Source organism: Procambarus clarkii, chromosome 44 (genome assembly GCF_040958095.1).
Source record: "Procambarus clarkii isolate CNS0578487 chromosome 44, FALCON_Pclarkii_2.0, whole genome shotgun sequence".
NCBI classification, from domain to species: domain Eukaryota; kingdom Metazoa; phylum Arthropoda; class Malacostraca; order Decapoda; family Cambaridae; genus Procambarus; species Procambarus clarkii.
In genome coordinates this window covers 15,240,346-15,253,490 of record NC_091193.1, presented here as the reverse complement: position 1 = coordinate 15,253,490, position 13,145 = coordinate 15,240,346, and the positions used below count along the sequence as shown (strand labels likewise).

Sequence of the window (13,145 nt, the reverse complement as noted above, 5' to 3'; positions counted from 1 at the left end):
AGATACTGTTATTAGTTCTAAGCTTTTTCTTTGATCCTTTTGAGGAAAACTTTGATACTAGAGGGAAGGAGTAGGAGGAGGAGGAGGGGAGGGGGGGAAAGAGAAACGGACTGCATTTAAAATCTTCCGCAGATATTTTAGATGCCTTTGTGTAAAAATGGCTCTTATTTTGGGGGCTTGTGAAACATTTGTCGTTGAATTCTACCAGCCCAGTTTTTTCTTCTTGGCCTCAGAATGCTTGAGTCTGCTGGGTGGTGTCCCCTGCCCTGTGAAGATGGGGTCGTCTTCAGTCTCCCTTTTCCTTTTTGGTTTTGTTGGTCCCGGGATGATCTCACCATTGTGGCTCTGTTTGGTCTATATGATTCAGTTGGATGTTGTGCAGTTTGGATTTTGCTCTGTTTCAGAGGCTATCATTCTGTTTCCTACATAGGTCTCTTTAGATCTGCAGTTAATTTTCATCTTCTGAGCTTACATTCCTTCTGTTTTTCTCTGCCTTCTCACTTAACCTTCAAACTATTCTCTTTGCCTTATGGGATGGGAAGCTTTTCTGAGTTTTAATTTTGCTTTTGGCCTACTCTTGGTTCATCTCGGATTTTTCTTGTTGCTTTTCATCAAGGCTGTCTTGTTTGCTGTTTTGTGTTCTTCCTTTTAGCTTGTTCTGGCTCCTCGAACTTTTGACACAAGCGTGGTCCTCAATTTTTGGAGGTTATAGTTCTCTATCTAGCTGGTCTGAGCAGCTTGCCTGGCCATTTGTCTACAAGTCAAGGTTCTGCTGCTTTCCCAGCTCTCCAGGTTTGGGTTCCTGGTGGATTAACCGGTTGGTTCCATTGCTGATTTGGACCTGGTCTGTGATTCTCGGTTGTCTTTTCTTTCCTGCTGCCAAAGGTTCTGGTCTTTGTGTGCATTGTGTGCTTTCCCTACTGGTGTTGGGAAACCCCAGGTTCCTCAGCATTAACTCGTGTGGTTGTACAGGTGCCAGCTCTTTGCTTGCATGATTTTTCCTAAACAGGGTTTGGCTCTGGGCACTAAGCTGGTTCCTTTGTTTCTGCACTTTTCACAACCATTGAGACTTGGGTACATGCTATGTTTAACCTTTACTGACTTTCCTCCTCTAGCTTTTTGGGGTTCTGTTGTGTGGCACCTTCTTTTCCTGTCACTCAGTGTGTTTATGGATACCTCGGGTTGGGGTTTTTGTGATCTGTGCTCATCAAGCCTCCCAGGGTCATTAATCTGGTTCTTTTTGTTGGGCTTGCAGCATTGTGTACAAGTTTGTGTATGTGTGGCAGACTATGTGGTGTGTTCATCTACCTCGGGGCGATAAACACCCCTTGGGCTGGATGGTAGAGCGATGGTCTCACTTCATACAGGTCAGCATTCAATCCTCGATCTTCCAAGTGGTTGGGCACCATTTCTTCTATTCAGGAATACATCTTTCTTTAATGTATAAGTGTGTTTGTAATTACCAAAATGTAGTTACAGGATGAGAGCTACGCTAATGGTGTCCAGTCTTCCCGGTACTCTTTGTCATATAATGCTTTGCACCTACTAACATTTTTGGCCTCCATGACTTTCTCACTTAACTTATTCCAACTGTCTACTACTCTGTTTGCGAAAGAAAACTTGCTAATATTTTTTTGGTGCCTTTGTTTCTTTGGCTTGAATCTGTGACTTGTTCTTGAGGTTGCCAGTTTCAGGAATTCCCGTCAGGTTTGTCAATTGCCAATATTATTTTGTAAGTGGTGAATATATTGCCTCTTTCTTCTTCTATCTTCTAGTTTTGGTATATCTAATGCCTCTAGCCTTTCTTCATGTCTTGTTTTTCAGTTCTGGAAGCCATTTTGTAGAATGACTTTTCACCTTCTCCAATTGATGTGTTTCTTGATTTGTGTGTGTGAATGTGTGTATATAAGGGAGGATATAGGGTTGGGGAGGGGTTTGTGTGGAGAGGTTGTGTGTGTGTGTGTATATATGGGGGGTACAGGGTTGGGGAGGGGTTTGTGTGGGGTGGTTGTGTAATTACCTAAGTGTAGTTACAAGATGAGAGCTACACTCGAGGTGTCCCATCTTCCCAGCACTAAAAAAAAACTGCCTATTTTTTCTGCCTCGGCTGGGAAAGAACCTGGGCCCTTTGGACTACAACTCCCGAGCACTGTCCATTTGGTCATGAGGGAGGGTTAAAAAAACTGACAAACTCCTGAGTACCTACTTACTGCTAGGTGAACAGATGCATTAAGTGAAGGGATATCTGCCCAATCATTTCTGTCCCACCTGGGATGTGTGTGTGAAGGTGCTGTAGGGGTGGTGAAGGGTGTCATTTATTTGTAATTTTTTACTTATTCTGTTTTTACCATACAGTATAATCAATTACTGTATACTGTATTAGTATTATTGTACAAGTTACCAATAGTACCCCCAAGCAGGACTTGTTTCAACTTAATTTCCCAATGGGGTTGGGGGTTCCATAATAATAATTATTGTTATCCCTATTTCTATAACAGTGTTCCTCCAAGGAACTACAGTTTATTGCTTCCTAATATTATGGAAATTAATTTGTGCAGTATTTAAATTGTGCTACAATAGTGTACCTGCTTACCTTGTTAAATTGTTCTCCAGGAAAAACAGCGGTTCTTATCAGAACTGAAAAATAAAGAAGCCGAGTTGATAGCCAGTAGAGAGGCTCAGGAGAAGCTCATGACTCGAATACAAACCATGGAATCAAAGCTTCTATCTGGAGGCAAAAATATTATTGATCATACAAATGAGCAACAGAGAGCATTACAACAGAGAACTCAAGAGCTCATGGAACAGAAGGTGTGTCCTAATTTGAGTTGTTGTGCTGTTTAATAAATGTTCTTTAATTGATCATTTAACAAAAAATATAAATTGTTACATTTTTCACTTGGTATTTTTGTTTAAAACAGAAACGAGAGCGAGAAATGCTGCAATTATTGGAAAAGGAAGAGGAGTCATCGGGTGAGATTGCATCCACATTTTCTTCACTGCAAGCAGAAGTTGAAGCTAAAACTCGTAAACTGAAAAAGTTGTTTGCAAAGCTGCAGTCTGTCAAACAGGAAATGGGTGATCTACACGAAGAATTTTGCAGAGACCGAGTTGATCTCCAGCACACGCAGGATGTTCTCACAAGGTTTAATAAGCTGTGGATTAGACTTTCCTATATTTACTTAAGATAAACTAGAAAATGAGCTATTCTTTAATTTGTTAATTTGTATGATTTATACCAGTTTTAGTTTGCCCTTCTTGGGCTTGTTGTCAACAACATTGCATAATTTTAGTACATTTGTTCTTGTATCACATCTACATCCAGTACACAATATTTCATTGTATTTACCAGGTATTTGTGTTCTTGCAGTGCTGTATATGCACCTGCTGTTGACATGTCTGATCGATGTATATGGATTACTTCCAAATTGTTCACGTCGTGTTGGTTGCTCATACATCTCGTACATGTAGACTCTCTTATCTTGTTAACACACATTTCTTAGAAGTGAAACTTACCACAATTTTTTTTTGTTTTTTCTATTTTTCCACTTCCTTTCTCTAAGCTAATAATTCAATAAACTAATAAGCAATAGCTAATAGTTAAGCTAATGTATTATATTACTTTCATGTCTTATATTTTTCTTTGCAGTTTCTACTATTGCTACTTTACAATTAGCCTTAAATTGGAGTAATTCCATTTCTTGTACCTACCATGTCCATTTAGTAGTATCCATCAAGGTTTAACTCATCTCAAAGTAGTCTGTGCTGTGTCTGCCAGTTGACTCTGCCACATTTAAACTTAAAGTCTCTTAATGTGCTCTGCAGGACACCTGTCCTTTACCTTCCTTCATAAGTCTCTCATATATGTGCAGATTGAGGGCTGACTTTTCTGTGCATCTACTTTTCTTATTTCATAATTTTTTCATGTACGGTCCATAACCTTTGATAATACAGTTATTCTTCGGTTTTCCTTTCTACCAGGACCAGTCTTGTCACTCTTCATCATTGACTTACACAAGAGTGTAGTGTCATTTCTTGTTAATTTATTTTGCTTTACCTTTAGTGCTGTTAATGTTACCTTTTACTTGTTTTACTGCAGAGTTTATTTTATTATCGACATCAATTTCTTCTTCTTGAATTTGCATTCGTGATCTTTGATTCCTTACTATAGGAATCAACTACTGACTTCTTTAGGTTTTAACAAACATGGCATTCTAAACTGAATTGTGATTACAATCTCGCACCAGTATTGTACTTACAGGTTGTTTCTCACCTTAGTACCTTATCCAAGACTCGCTTTGCTTTCCAGACAGCGTTTAGAATGTGCAATGATGCATTATTGTTAAAGAATTTTTTTCAAACCCTCACAAAATCAACACCATGTACTCATATTTAGGAAATTTTGTAGTTAAATTACTGTACCTGCCTACCTATTGTTTAGCATTTATTTACATACACTAGACATGTGTATACTGTAATGAGTGGTGAGAGTACTTTATTTTCATCACTTCATGTATGTTATGCTGTATTTTTTATAGAATATTTTTAGCGATTCTTGTATCCATATATATATATTCAAATGTCTGACTAGTTTCATTTTGCTTCCAGAGAGCTGAAACTGAAGGCCCTCATAATTGAAAATTTTATTTCGCCGGAGGAAAAGCGGAAAATCTTGTCTCGAGCGTTTTTTGACGATGATGAAGATGTATGGAAGGTAATATATATATATCAATACCTATAAGAGAAATGTCAATATGTCTGTCCATCTGTCCAAAGATGGCCCGATGCTTGGGGCTAGCCTCATCCAAATCTGTAAGGGAAGATGTTCTTCAGGTCATGTGTGTTTGCTGGTTCAGGTCAGTGAACTCTGCTGTGAGCATAGTGCTGCTGCCTGGTGGGGAAGTGGTGATTTGGGCAAGGTACCCCAGCTAATAAGTGATGAGGGGCCCTTGTTTGTAGGTTACCTGTATTACTATCAGGTGCTTAAAATGGCTCTAGTTTTTTGTGGAGAGATCTCAGCACATTGACTCTGGAAGGATGCTTTAACATTCCTTTTTATGCAGTGCTATATGTAACACATACCTGATGTCATGGGTTAATGTTCCAGGAATTAGTGGGATCATCTTGTATGAAGGAGCAACTTATTATGTGGATCAGAAAGGACCTTTTCATATAAGATGAAAGACTTTCTTTTTTTTTCCTTTTTTATTGACACTATATAAGACCCTATTTGTGACACTGACTAGATGAGAGTCCAAAAATATTGAATCAAGAGTATAGGTGTATTATACTCAATGCAAGGTAGTACAGTATTAAATTTGGTTAAAATATTCTCATTTCGTCTTATTACCAGTAATTTTAGTTGGGATCATTGTCTTTGTTTTCTCATTACTGTACAAAAGTGGTATATTCTATAAGTTTTTAATGCACAATTGTGAACTTATTGTGAACTCTTCTGGACATAGATTTTCTTGAATGTGTCAAATTGCATAATTATGGATATTATTATTTTAGTTTATGTAAACTCTTAATTCAGTTTATACGATTTACTAAATTTTCCATAAATTTCAATACGATTTGGTACTGCAAATTATATTCCTTTATACCATTATAATTTACCATCTTTTGCAACTTGGATATTGCCTCATAGTTCTTTCAAGTACTAAAATTTCACAAATATTAAATATGTACTACACTGGGCTGATTTCAGGTTCGACCAGTAGTTCGCCAAACGGGTGGCACTCTAAAGCGACCGGTCTCGTCAGCCTCCCGGAGACCTACCTCTGAGTATGCCAAGATGCAGGCTTCTGTTGACCACAACCCAAGATATAAGGTTGATGAAAATTCTATTCAGTATTCTTTGATTTTATATTTCATGATTCGGTGTTTGATACTTGTCTTGACAATTTTATATGTAATAATATGCTGGGCAGAGTATGTGTATGAGATAGCAGGTATTGAGTGTGGACAGCATGGGTAATATGATTGCAGATGAGGTTGTCTTACAGAGGTGTGTGGTAAGGCCATGAGTGTTTGTACTGTACACATAGTGTTGCGAAGATCCAAGCTGTTAGTGTTCTATCTCCAGATTGTGGGAAAATGGAATAATAATAATATTAATAATAATAATAATAATAATAATAATAATAATAATAATAAGAACGTGTTTTACCTATATCTAATAAATCAGTGCAATGAAAGAGCAGCATTGCAGCTGCAGTCTCCTCAAAGCATTTCTACTTGGGCAATTTTATACAATCCTCCATACCAACCTTTTTTTTATGGTATTCTAAAGTGTTAATTACTGTTGATGGAAGTGAGAATTCTTTAGCATGTCAGTCACTTTAATGTTTGAGAACTTGATTCTAAAGAATAGTTATTATTAGATATTAGATATTTTTATAGTTATTATAATAGTAAGTTATAGTTATCATTTAGTATCATATCATAGTAAGTATAGTAAGCATAGTAACATAGCAACATAACATAGTAACATAACATAGCATAGTAAGTATAGTTATCATTTAATAGTAAATAATTTTTTCCTGAACAATTTTCAATGTTATTCAGGGAGAAAACATCATGGTTGTTGAGTTGGATCCTGCGGTGCGTACGACAAGAGACTGGGAAGGTCCATTAGTGGCCCCTCGTGTTGCTGCTGCATTGGAGGCTGCTCTAATGCCACTTGACGAAGACCTCAGTATTGATGCTTCCCTTGCTACATTAAATCGCTCTCAGGCAGTCAGGTCAACACGGAAAGAAAAGACTAAAGGAAAGTAAGTTCACTTTTAACTGAAGATGAAATTCCTCATTCCTCAATGCATTTTGTTTGTGATACTCCCTTGCAAGTTGTTTTTAATTATCTTTTTCACATCACTTACGTATGCATTATTTCTTATGCACTTTTCATAAATGCACGGATAAATGGTAACACTACTTTGAGCACATTGATTTTTTTGTTCTTGATGTTGTATGTAGATGTGTTTTATTTTATTCATCACAAATGTCTTGCTTAGATGTTTTTTGATCGAGACACTCTTCGGCACACTTTACAAGCTGAATGTTGTTGTCGTTAATGCTAATCATTTATTTAATGTTATTTTTATTTCTGCATTGCCTGTTATTGAAAGCAGTTGTTTCTTCCCAGTTTCCATTAGATAATTATGAAATGATTTGTAATTATATATAATGAAAAATCTTTTCATAATATATTACAACAAATATACAATGCAGAAATCTGCAGTAATCCAAGGTTTTTGGAGACGAGATTCTGCATTCTTTCCCAGTAGTCCTAAACAACTGATGATATTCCTGATGCGAATCATAGTCATTTCTTGTTTAGGATTTTGGGTAGAATGTGAAACGTGTTGGCTTTGAAAATTGAGCAAGGACTGAGCTGACAAAAAATTTTTCCAACATTTTCAGGTTGTCTCCATGTGCTAATGATGAGATTGGTGCTGTAATAAAAAATTACAAACAGACCATGAGTACAATCATTCCAGAGGTACTGCAATTTCTAAGTCGTTTGTCCTAACCAAACTGGGAATTTGGAAATGTACAGTTTCTCACCGAGCCTTTGGAGCTAACCCGGTTATTTGATGAGCCTCCTCTGTAATCTGGAAATGTGACTTGACCTTGCTTAATAATAATCCGAATGAACTACTCAATCTCGACTCCTATGGCATAACATGAATTGTCGTCTGTCTTGACGTAGCTTCCTAACTTACTCAGTGTACTTGTGTTTGTACCCAATGTACCTATGTTTGTCACTTGTGCATTGGCCTGCTGCAAGACCCATAAAGTAGCAAAAGCACATCTCCCATGTTTGATGAAAAAATGGGATTAGAGAACAATATGCTTTTGTACTCTGTATGTTTAGTGTGATATGTCACCTGATATGAATCTTTTTAACTATTATGCCTATTCTTGATACCTATTATGTATACACTATTTTTTCATTGGCCTGTGCAAGGTGACCCTGCATGGATGGGCTGAACAAAATTAAACCTCACTCACCCTCTGTAATTGGAGATGTCATCTGGATGTCATCTCTAATTACAGAGGGCATAGCGTAACATTACGTTACAGTTTACTTTCAGTGGTACTTTCATCCATGTTTTGAAGTACATTATATTGTCTTTCAAGTTCTTTAATATAGCCATGACTTTACATTAGTAAACATTTCAGGACATTGTCAGTGGAAACCAGAATCATTTTGGTGGAGCTTTTGAAATATTTTGAATGGGAATTTTATCCATCTTCTCTCTGATGGTTTTGACTTCCTGCTAAGCAAGAATGTGGCTGCTGGAGAGGATGCTTTGTTAATGTTGCTTCTGTTTCTCCAGGCTTGCCTTGTGATTCTTCCACAGAGTTAGCAGTATATTGTATTAATCCACAGCACTTGGTGAATATTACTAACAAGAAAAGCTTTCTTTAATAACAGCATTGTATATAAAGCCTGAAAATATATAATTTTAAGATATTATAAGTATAATACTTAAATTTAAATCTCTATTGAACTTAACATAAAGGACCATGAACATGTATGTAAATATAATGTGAATATTGTGCAGTATAATGGATAATAATATGTCTGTACTGACATTAACTATCTAAAGAATTTTCTGAAGTATTTTCTCCTTGAAATTACTTAGATTTTGTTTAAGTTACTGTGATCTGTCATCTTGGCAGAACTATCTGCTTCTGAAAAATAACATTAAATTATTTTTTGGTCTTTATTATCTATTTGATACTGGCTTCCACGACTTCTTCCTTTAGGGTATTCCACTTGTTGCCTGCCCCTGCAGCATATTTGTACTTCCTTACATCTGTGGCACAGCTGGATTTTCAACTTCATTCCATGTCCACTTTTTCTATGAAAATGGAAAATCTATCTTGGAAAATGCTGTCCTTGTCCACTTCATATATTTCTCCTTAGTATTTTGTACATGGTTGTCATATTCCTGCTAGTCTTTCTTTTCTCTTTGAGTAGTTAAGTTCATTTCTATTGACCTGTCCTCATAACTTTGACCTCTTATTTTTGGCACTAGCTGTGTTGCAAACTTTTGAATTTAATGTGTTTTTGTTCCTCATGAGGTGCAGATTCCATGGTGATGGTATGTATTTTAGTACTGCTTTGACTGTTGCTGAGAAAATTGTCTTTGAGTCCTGGTTTAGGGGTTCAAATTTTATTTTGTTTACCTGCTTCCCATATGGTGTTGATGTTATCATTTTTGTGTGTGCTTCTGGAATTAGTTATGGATTATATCCACTAAAAGTGCATGTGTCTATTATTCTTGTAGCTGTCAACCCCCCATTTGTGTGAAATCCTTCGTCTCTAGTTTCCTTTTTCCAATTTTATTATCTTACACTGATAGGGTTGAACTCAAGCAGTCATTTTTCTGTCCACTCTAGAAGTGTGCCAAGTGTAGTGACAGAGCAACTCCTTTTTTGCCTCTAGCCTTCCATTCATTTAGATTATCTGAAATACTCCTGTTAAAATCATATTTCATTTTATTACCTTCATCGCTGTTTGTAGGTATGTCCGAGGTATTCCACTCTCCGAGATATTCTCGAACCATCCAAAATCTAAAGGTAAAAGGCAAGTGTATTTGGAAAACAATATACCAAACTTTTTATTTTATTTACCTTGTCTGACTTTGTTTTTTTGAAGAGAGTAGAAGTCTAATTGATAAATGAAGAGTCAGAAGATGGTGGTGATACATGGGTAGGCAGAGATTGGTGGGTATCTTTAGTGTCAGGAATGCAGTTGAGTGTTAAAATTTGAGCCTTATCCTTGATAATACAGTGACATTTCCAAATTTCATTTGGAGCCATATTAAAGTAGATCACATTCACATCTTTTTCCCACACTATTGGTGAACCTGTCACATGATGGATATCTACCAACAGAACTGATTATAAACAAATTTTTACCACACTCTCCATTTTCTCCTGTAGTCCATCCTCTGAACATTTGTGATGTGTGTTGGTGTTTCTTCCTTACCAGAGTGGTTGATAAGGAAGAAACACCAACACAGTTTCCTTTCTAGACTAATAGGGTCACCAATTTCTAGGTACTGGCGCATCATCACACTTTTCTTCCAGTCAGCTATTGTTAGCACTCATTTCCTTGATAAACAAATGAAAAATCTACAGAATGCACAGTGCGACTACACCTGTATAAGAATACTGGTGGCTGAGGCAGCAGGGGTTAGCCATATGGTACCCTTGTACATGGAGATATTTTTGTTGCACCTCACAGGCGTGTGTGTTCGTATGGACATAAAAGTATTATTATTTGCATTATGGAGCTGGTTTGTATAGCAGATGCAGGTGTAAATACAAGGCCTTGGGAGGCCATTCTTAAGTTGGGGACCCCTCAGTATGCACTTCACTGGGGTATCGGTTTGAAAGGTGGCCTTTATAAGTTGTCAGGGATCTTTCTAATTCTTTGTTATTTAACAATTTGTTTACCTCATTGACTGCCATACTTGCCCATACTTTGTGGAGAATCCTGGTTAGTTTTATATAGTCTCTCCTCTGTGTGCCCATGTCTGTTATTGACTCTATCCACTTGTCAATGATGAACATTTGCCTCTTCATTTTCTGCCTATTGCACTTTTAAAACTTCAAGCACAGTTGTGGTAGATAATGTTCTTCATTGCATAAGAATTATACCATCAGTATGTTATGCCCCGTGTGAAAAACTATGTGCTATTAACTTCTGAGTCAGTTTGCAGAGGTCTTGTGGATAGTAATCAGCAGGTATAGTTCATCGGTTACCCAGTGTCTTATGACATCTCTTTTTGAAATTGATAAGAAAATAACACAATTTTCCCGTATTTTGTTAAGGATTGTCAAGCATTATTTACCTCATTATTAGGTAGTAGTGTTTTGTGATTTATCTTGGTTATAGATAAGAGAGAGTTCTTCAGTAGTTTACCTGTGGTCTCCTTTTGCAGATTCAAGAGTGGCTTGCGCCCCCCTTCGCAGGTGTCGGACAGTTCCATGTACCCAAAGTCCCGCGGTCTGGTTCCCAAATAACCAGGCCTGTGTGGTCTCCACGAAGCTCTGCAGTGTTCGAAGATGATTATGACGAGGATCCCAGATTTTTTGGTAAAATTGCAAGAAAAACTGTGGAAAGTGTCATTGATGAAGATGTACCAAAGAAACTAGAGAATAAGAAAATAAGTAATGAATGTGTTGAAAGTAAAATTGTAGATATAGTTTCACAATCAGTGGATAAAAACAATGAGAAAGGTCATAATTGTTTAACAAATTATTCAACTCCAGGGGAGTTGAAGCGTGGCTCAGAAGCACAACTAGTAAGTATTGAAGAATCACTGCACTTGAGCATGGACAAGGGATCCTGTCTCATTTTCGGACCCTTTGGAGCTCGACGCACTTGCTATCACTATAGGCCTCAAGTCAAGCGTTGTGTGACATCTTTGTTTAAAACTCCTTTAAGAAAGGTGCTACCAGGCTCTCTCTCTTGTGTTTGTAAACAACAGGCTTCCTTCCTAGACTCTTCCTCTACAAGTCTTGTATGCCAAAAAACCCAACCAGACCATAAGAGAAGTTACCCCAGAAAGAGTTTAAGTAAAATGCATTACTTTGGTAGAACTTATCATAGCCACACCTCCATAAAAGTTAATTCAAGAATGTTTGAAGGAAATATTGCACATAGGTTTAGCTGCCTCATGCGTAAGAAAAATATTGAATGGAAAACCTCTATGCACCCGTGCACTTACGAGAGAATATTATGGCGCCTACCGTCCTCCCTCTGGAAGCAGCTCCAACTATGTTTGATAGATTTTGAGGATGATGATGCCTTACACTTCCTCACCCCAGTCATGTATTCATTAAGGCGATTTAGTGGACTCTCAGGATCCCGCATGGTATATTCCTTAAGTCGGGACAGTTATGGTGTCTCGGAGAGAGCTTGGGAAGACTTGGTGATGGCACTATGTCTTTGTTGTGTATTGGTATTTATTTGTCGTGTGTATGGAGGTGTACGTGGCTGTGTAACAGAAGTGCTGGATTGGATCTCTTGGTAGACTTAAAATAAGAGGTAAACACAATTTATTGCTTCATCTCAGATCATGAAATAACTGGAGTTTGTTCTTGTAGAAATTGTTTTGTGACTGGCATTTACTGAACATTTAATATACAAATATGTTTGAAAAGTTAATTTTATTTTATAAGCCCACCACATGCAATGCCAATGTTTGCCCATGAATTTATGGACCGTTCTATTTCAATATTAACATTATCAGACAGTGACCACCTTACATAACTTTACAGAGGATTTTTCACGGGAGATTATATATAAAAAAAAACTTTGCTGAGCATTTATGAATCCAAAATTAGTTTAATTATTGGAATCTTTAATCAGATGCAGGTGTATTTATTCTCTTGTATTAATTTTCTCTTTATATGAATTCTAAGTTGTTCACTGCCATATCTGAACATCACGTTAATGATCAGTTAAACTCTATTATTCTATCCTGACCTGTTTAGAAACATCACTTGCCTAATTACTCTAAGCATTAGCCAAACTGCATAGTGATCAGACTCCCTCTATTTGCCCCCATGACACTTCGGTAAAGCAAACTAAGGATATTAATTTGTTTTTTTATAAATTTGGGTTAAATTCATGTGTGTTCTCTATTTAATATTGGTAAAGTTATCTTAAAGCATATGTACTGTGATAATAATTTCAGCTGTAGTTGTTAAATTGAGAAGTTGTGAATGTTATTTTATAATAAATAAAATGTTAGAATATTCTAGTCAATGAACATGATTGTTATAATTTTCTTTCTGATATTTTACCGATTCACTTTTATTTGTGAAACTGGTAGGCAACCTGAAAATACATTTGGAAGTTTTGTTAATGAAGTTCAATGGGTACGTGAAAATATATGAAGCAAGAGTTTATCAATGTTTGTTAGCCTCACCAGAATTAGTTTTTTTTTTTTTTTGCTATTTTCTCTTTGCTTAATTTAATGTACATGTTTGTGCTGACATCTTTTTGGTTTAAACATTTACCGCTGATTTGATTGATGATTAGTTTTGTGATGAACACTTCTATCCTAGTATGGTATACTTCAAAGATGTGATCTGAGTTATTTACCGAGATTGAA

General features: G+C 36.7%; 1 protein-coding gene across 3 annotated transcripts in view; it reads left to right on the top strand.

Annotated features, from left to right (window-relative positions):
- Nucleotides 1-12,800, top strand: part of LOC123745281 (kinesin-like protein KIF3B) — a 30,924-nt gene extending 18,124 nt beyond the window's left edge. For 2 of the 3 annotated variants that reach the window (XM_069300658.1, XM_069300657.1), the window contains exons 11-17: nt 2,614-2,811; nt 2,922-3,145; nt 4,609-4,714; nt 5,711-5,833; nt 6,571-6,776; nt 7,426-7,504; nt 10,965-12,205. In XM_069300658.1, coding sequence (XP_069156759.1) covers nt 2,614-2,811; nt 2,922-3,145; nt 4,609-4,714; nt 5,711-5,833; nt 6,571-6,776; nt 7,426-7,504; nt 10,965-12,059 — 2,031 coding nt within the window. In that variant the 3' untranslated portion in view covers nt 12,060-12,205. Of the gene's footprint in view, nt 1-2,613; nt 2,812-2,921; nt 3,146-4,608; nt 4,715-5,710; nt 5,834-6,570; nt 6,777-7,425; nt 7,505-10,964 lie in introns of all 3 variants that reach the window. The other variant, XM_045725659.2, reaches the window with a different exon arrangement.
- Nucleotides 12,801-13,145: the final 345 nt, after the last annotated feature.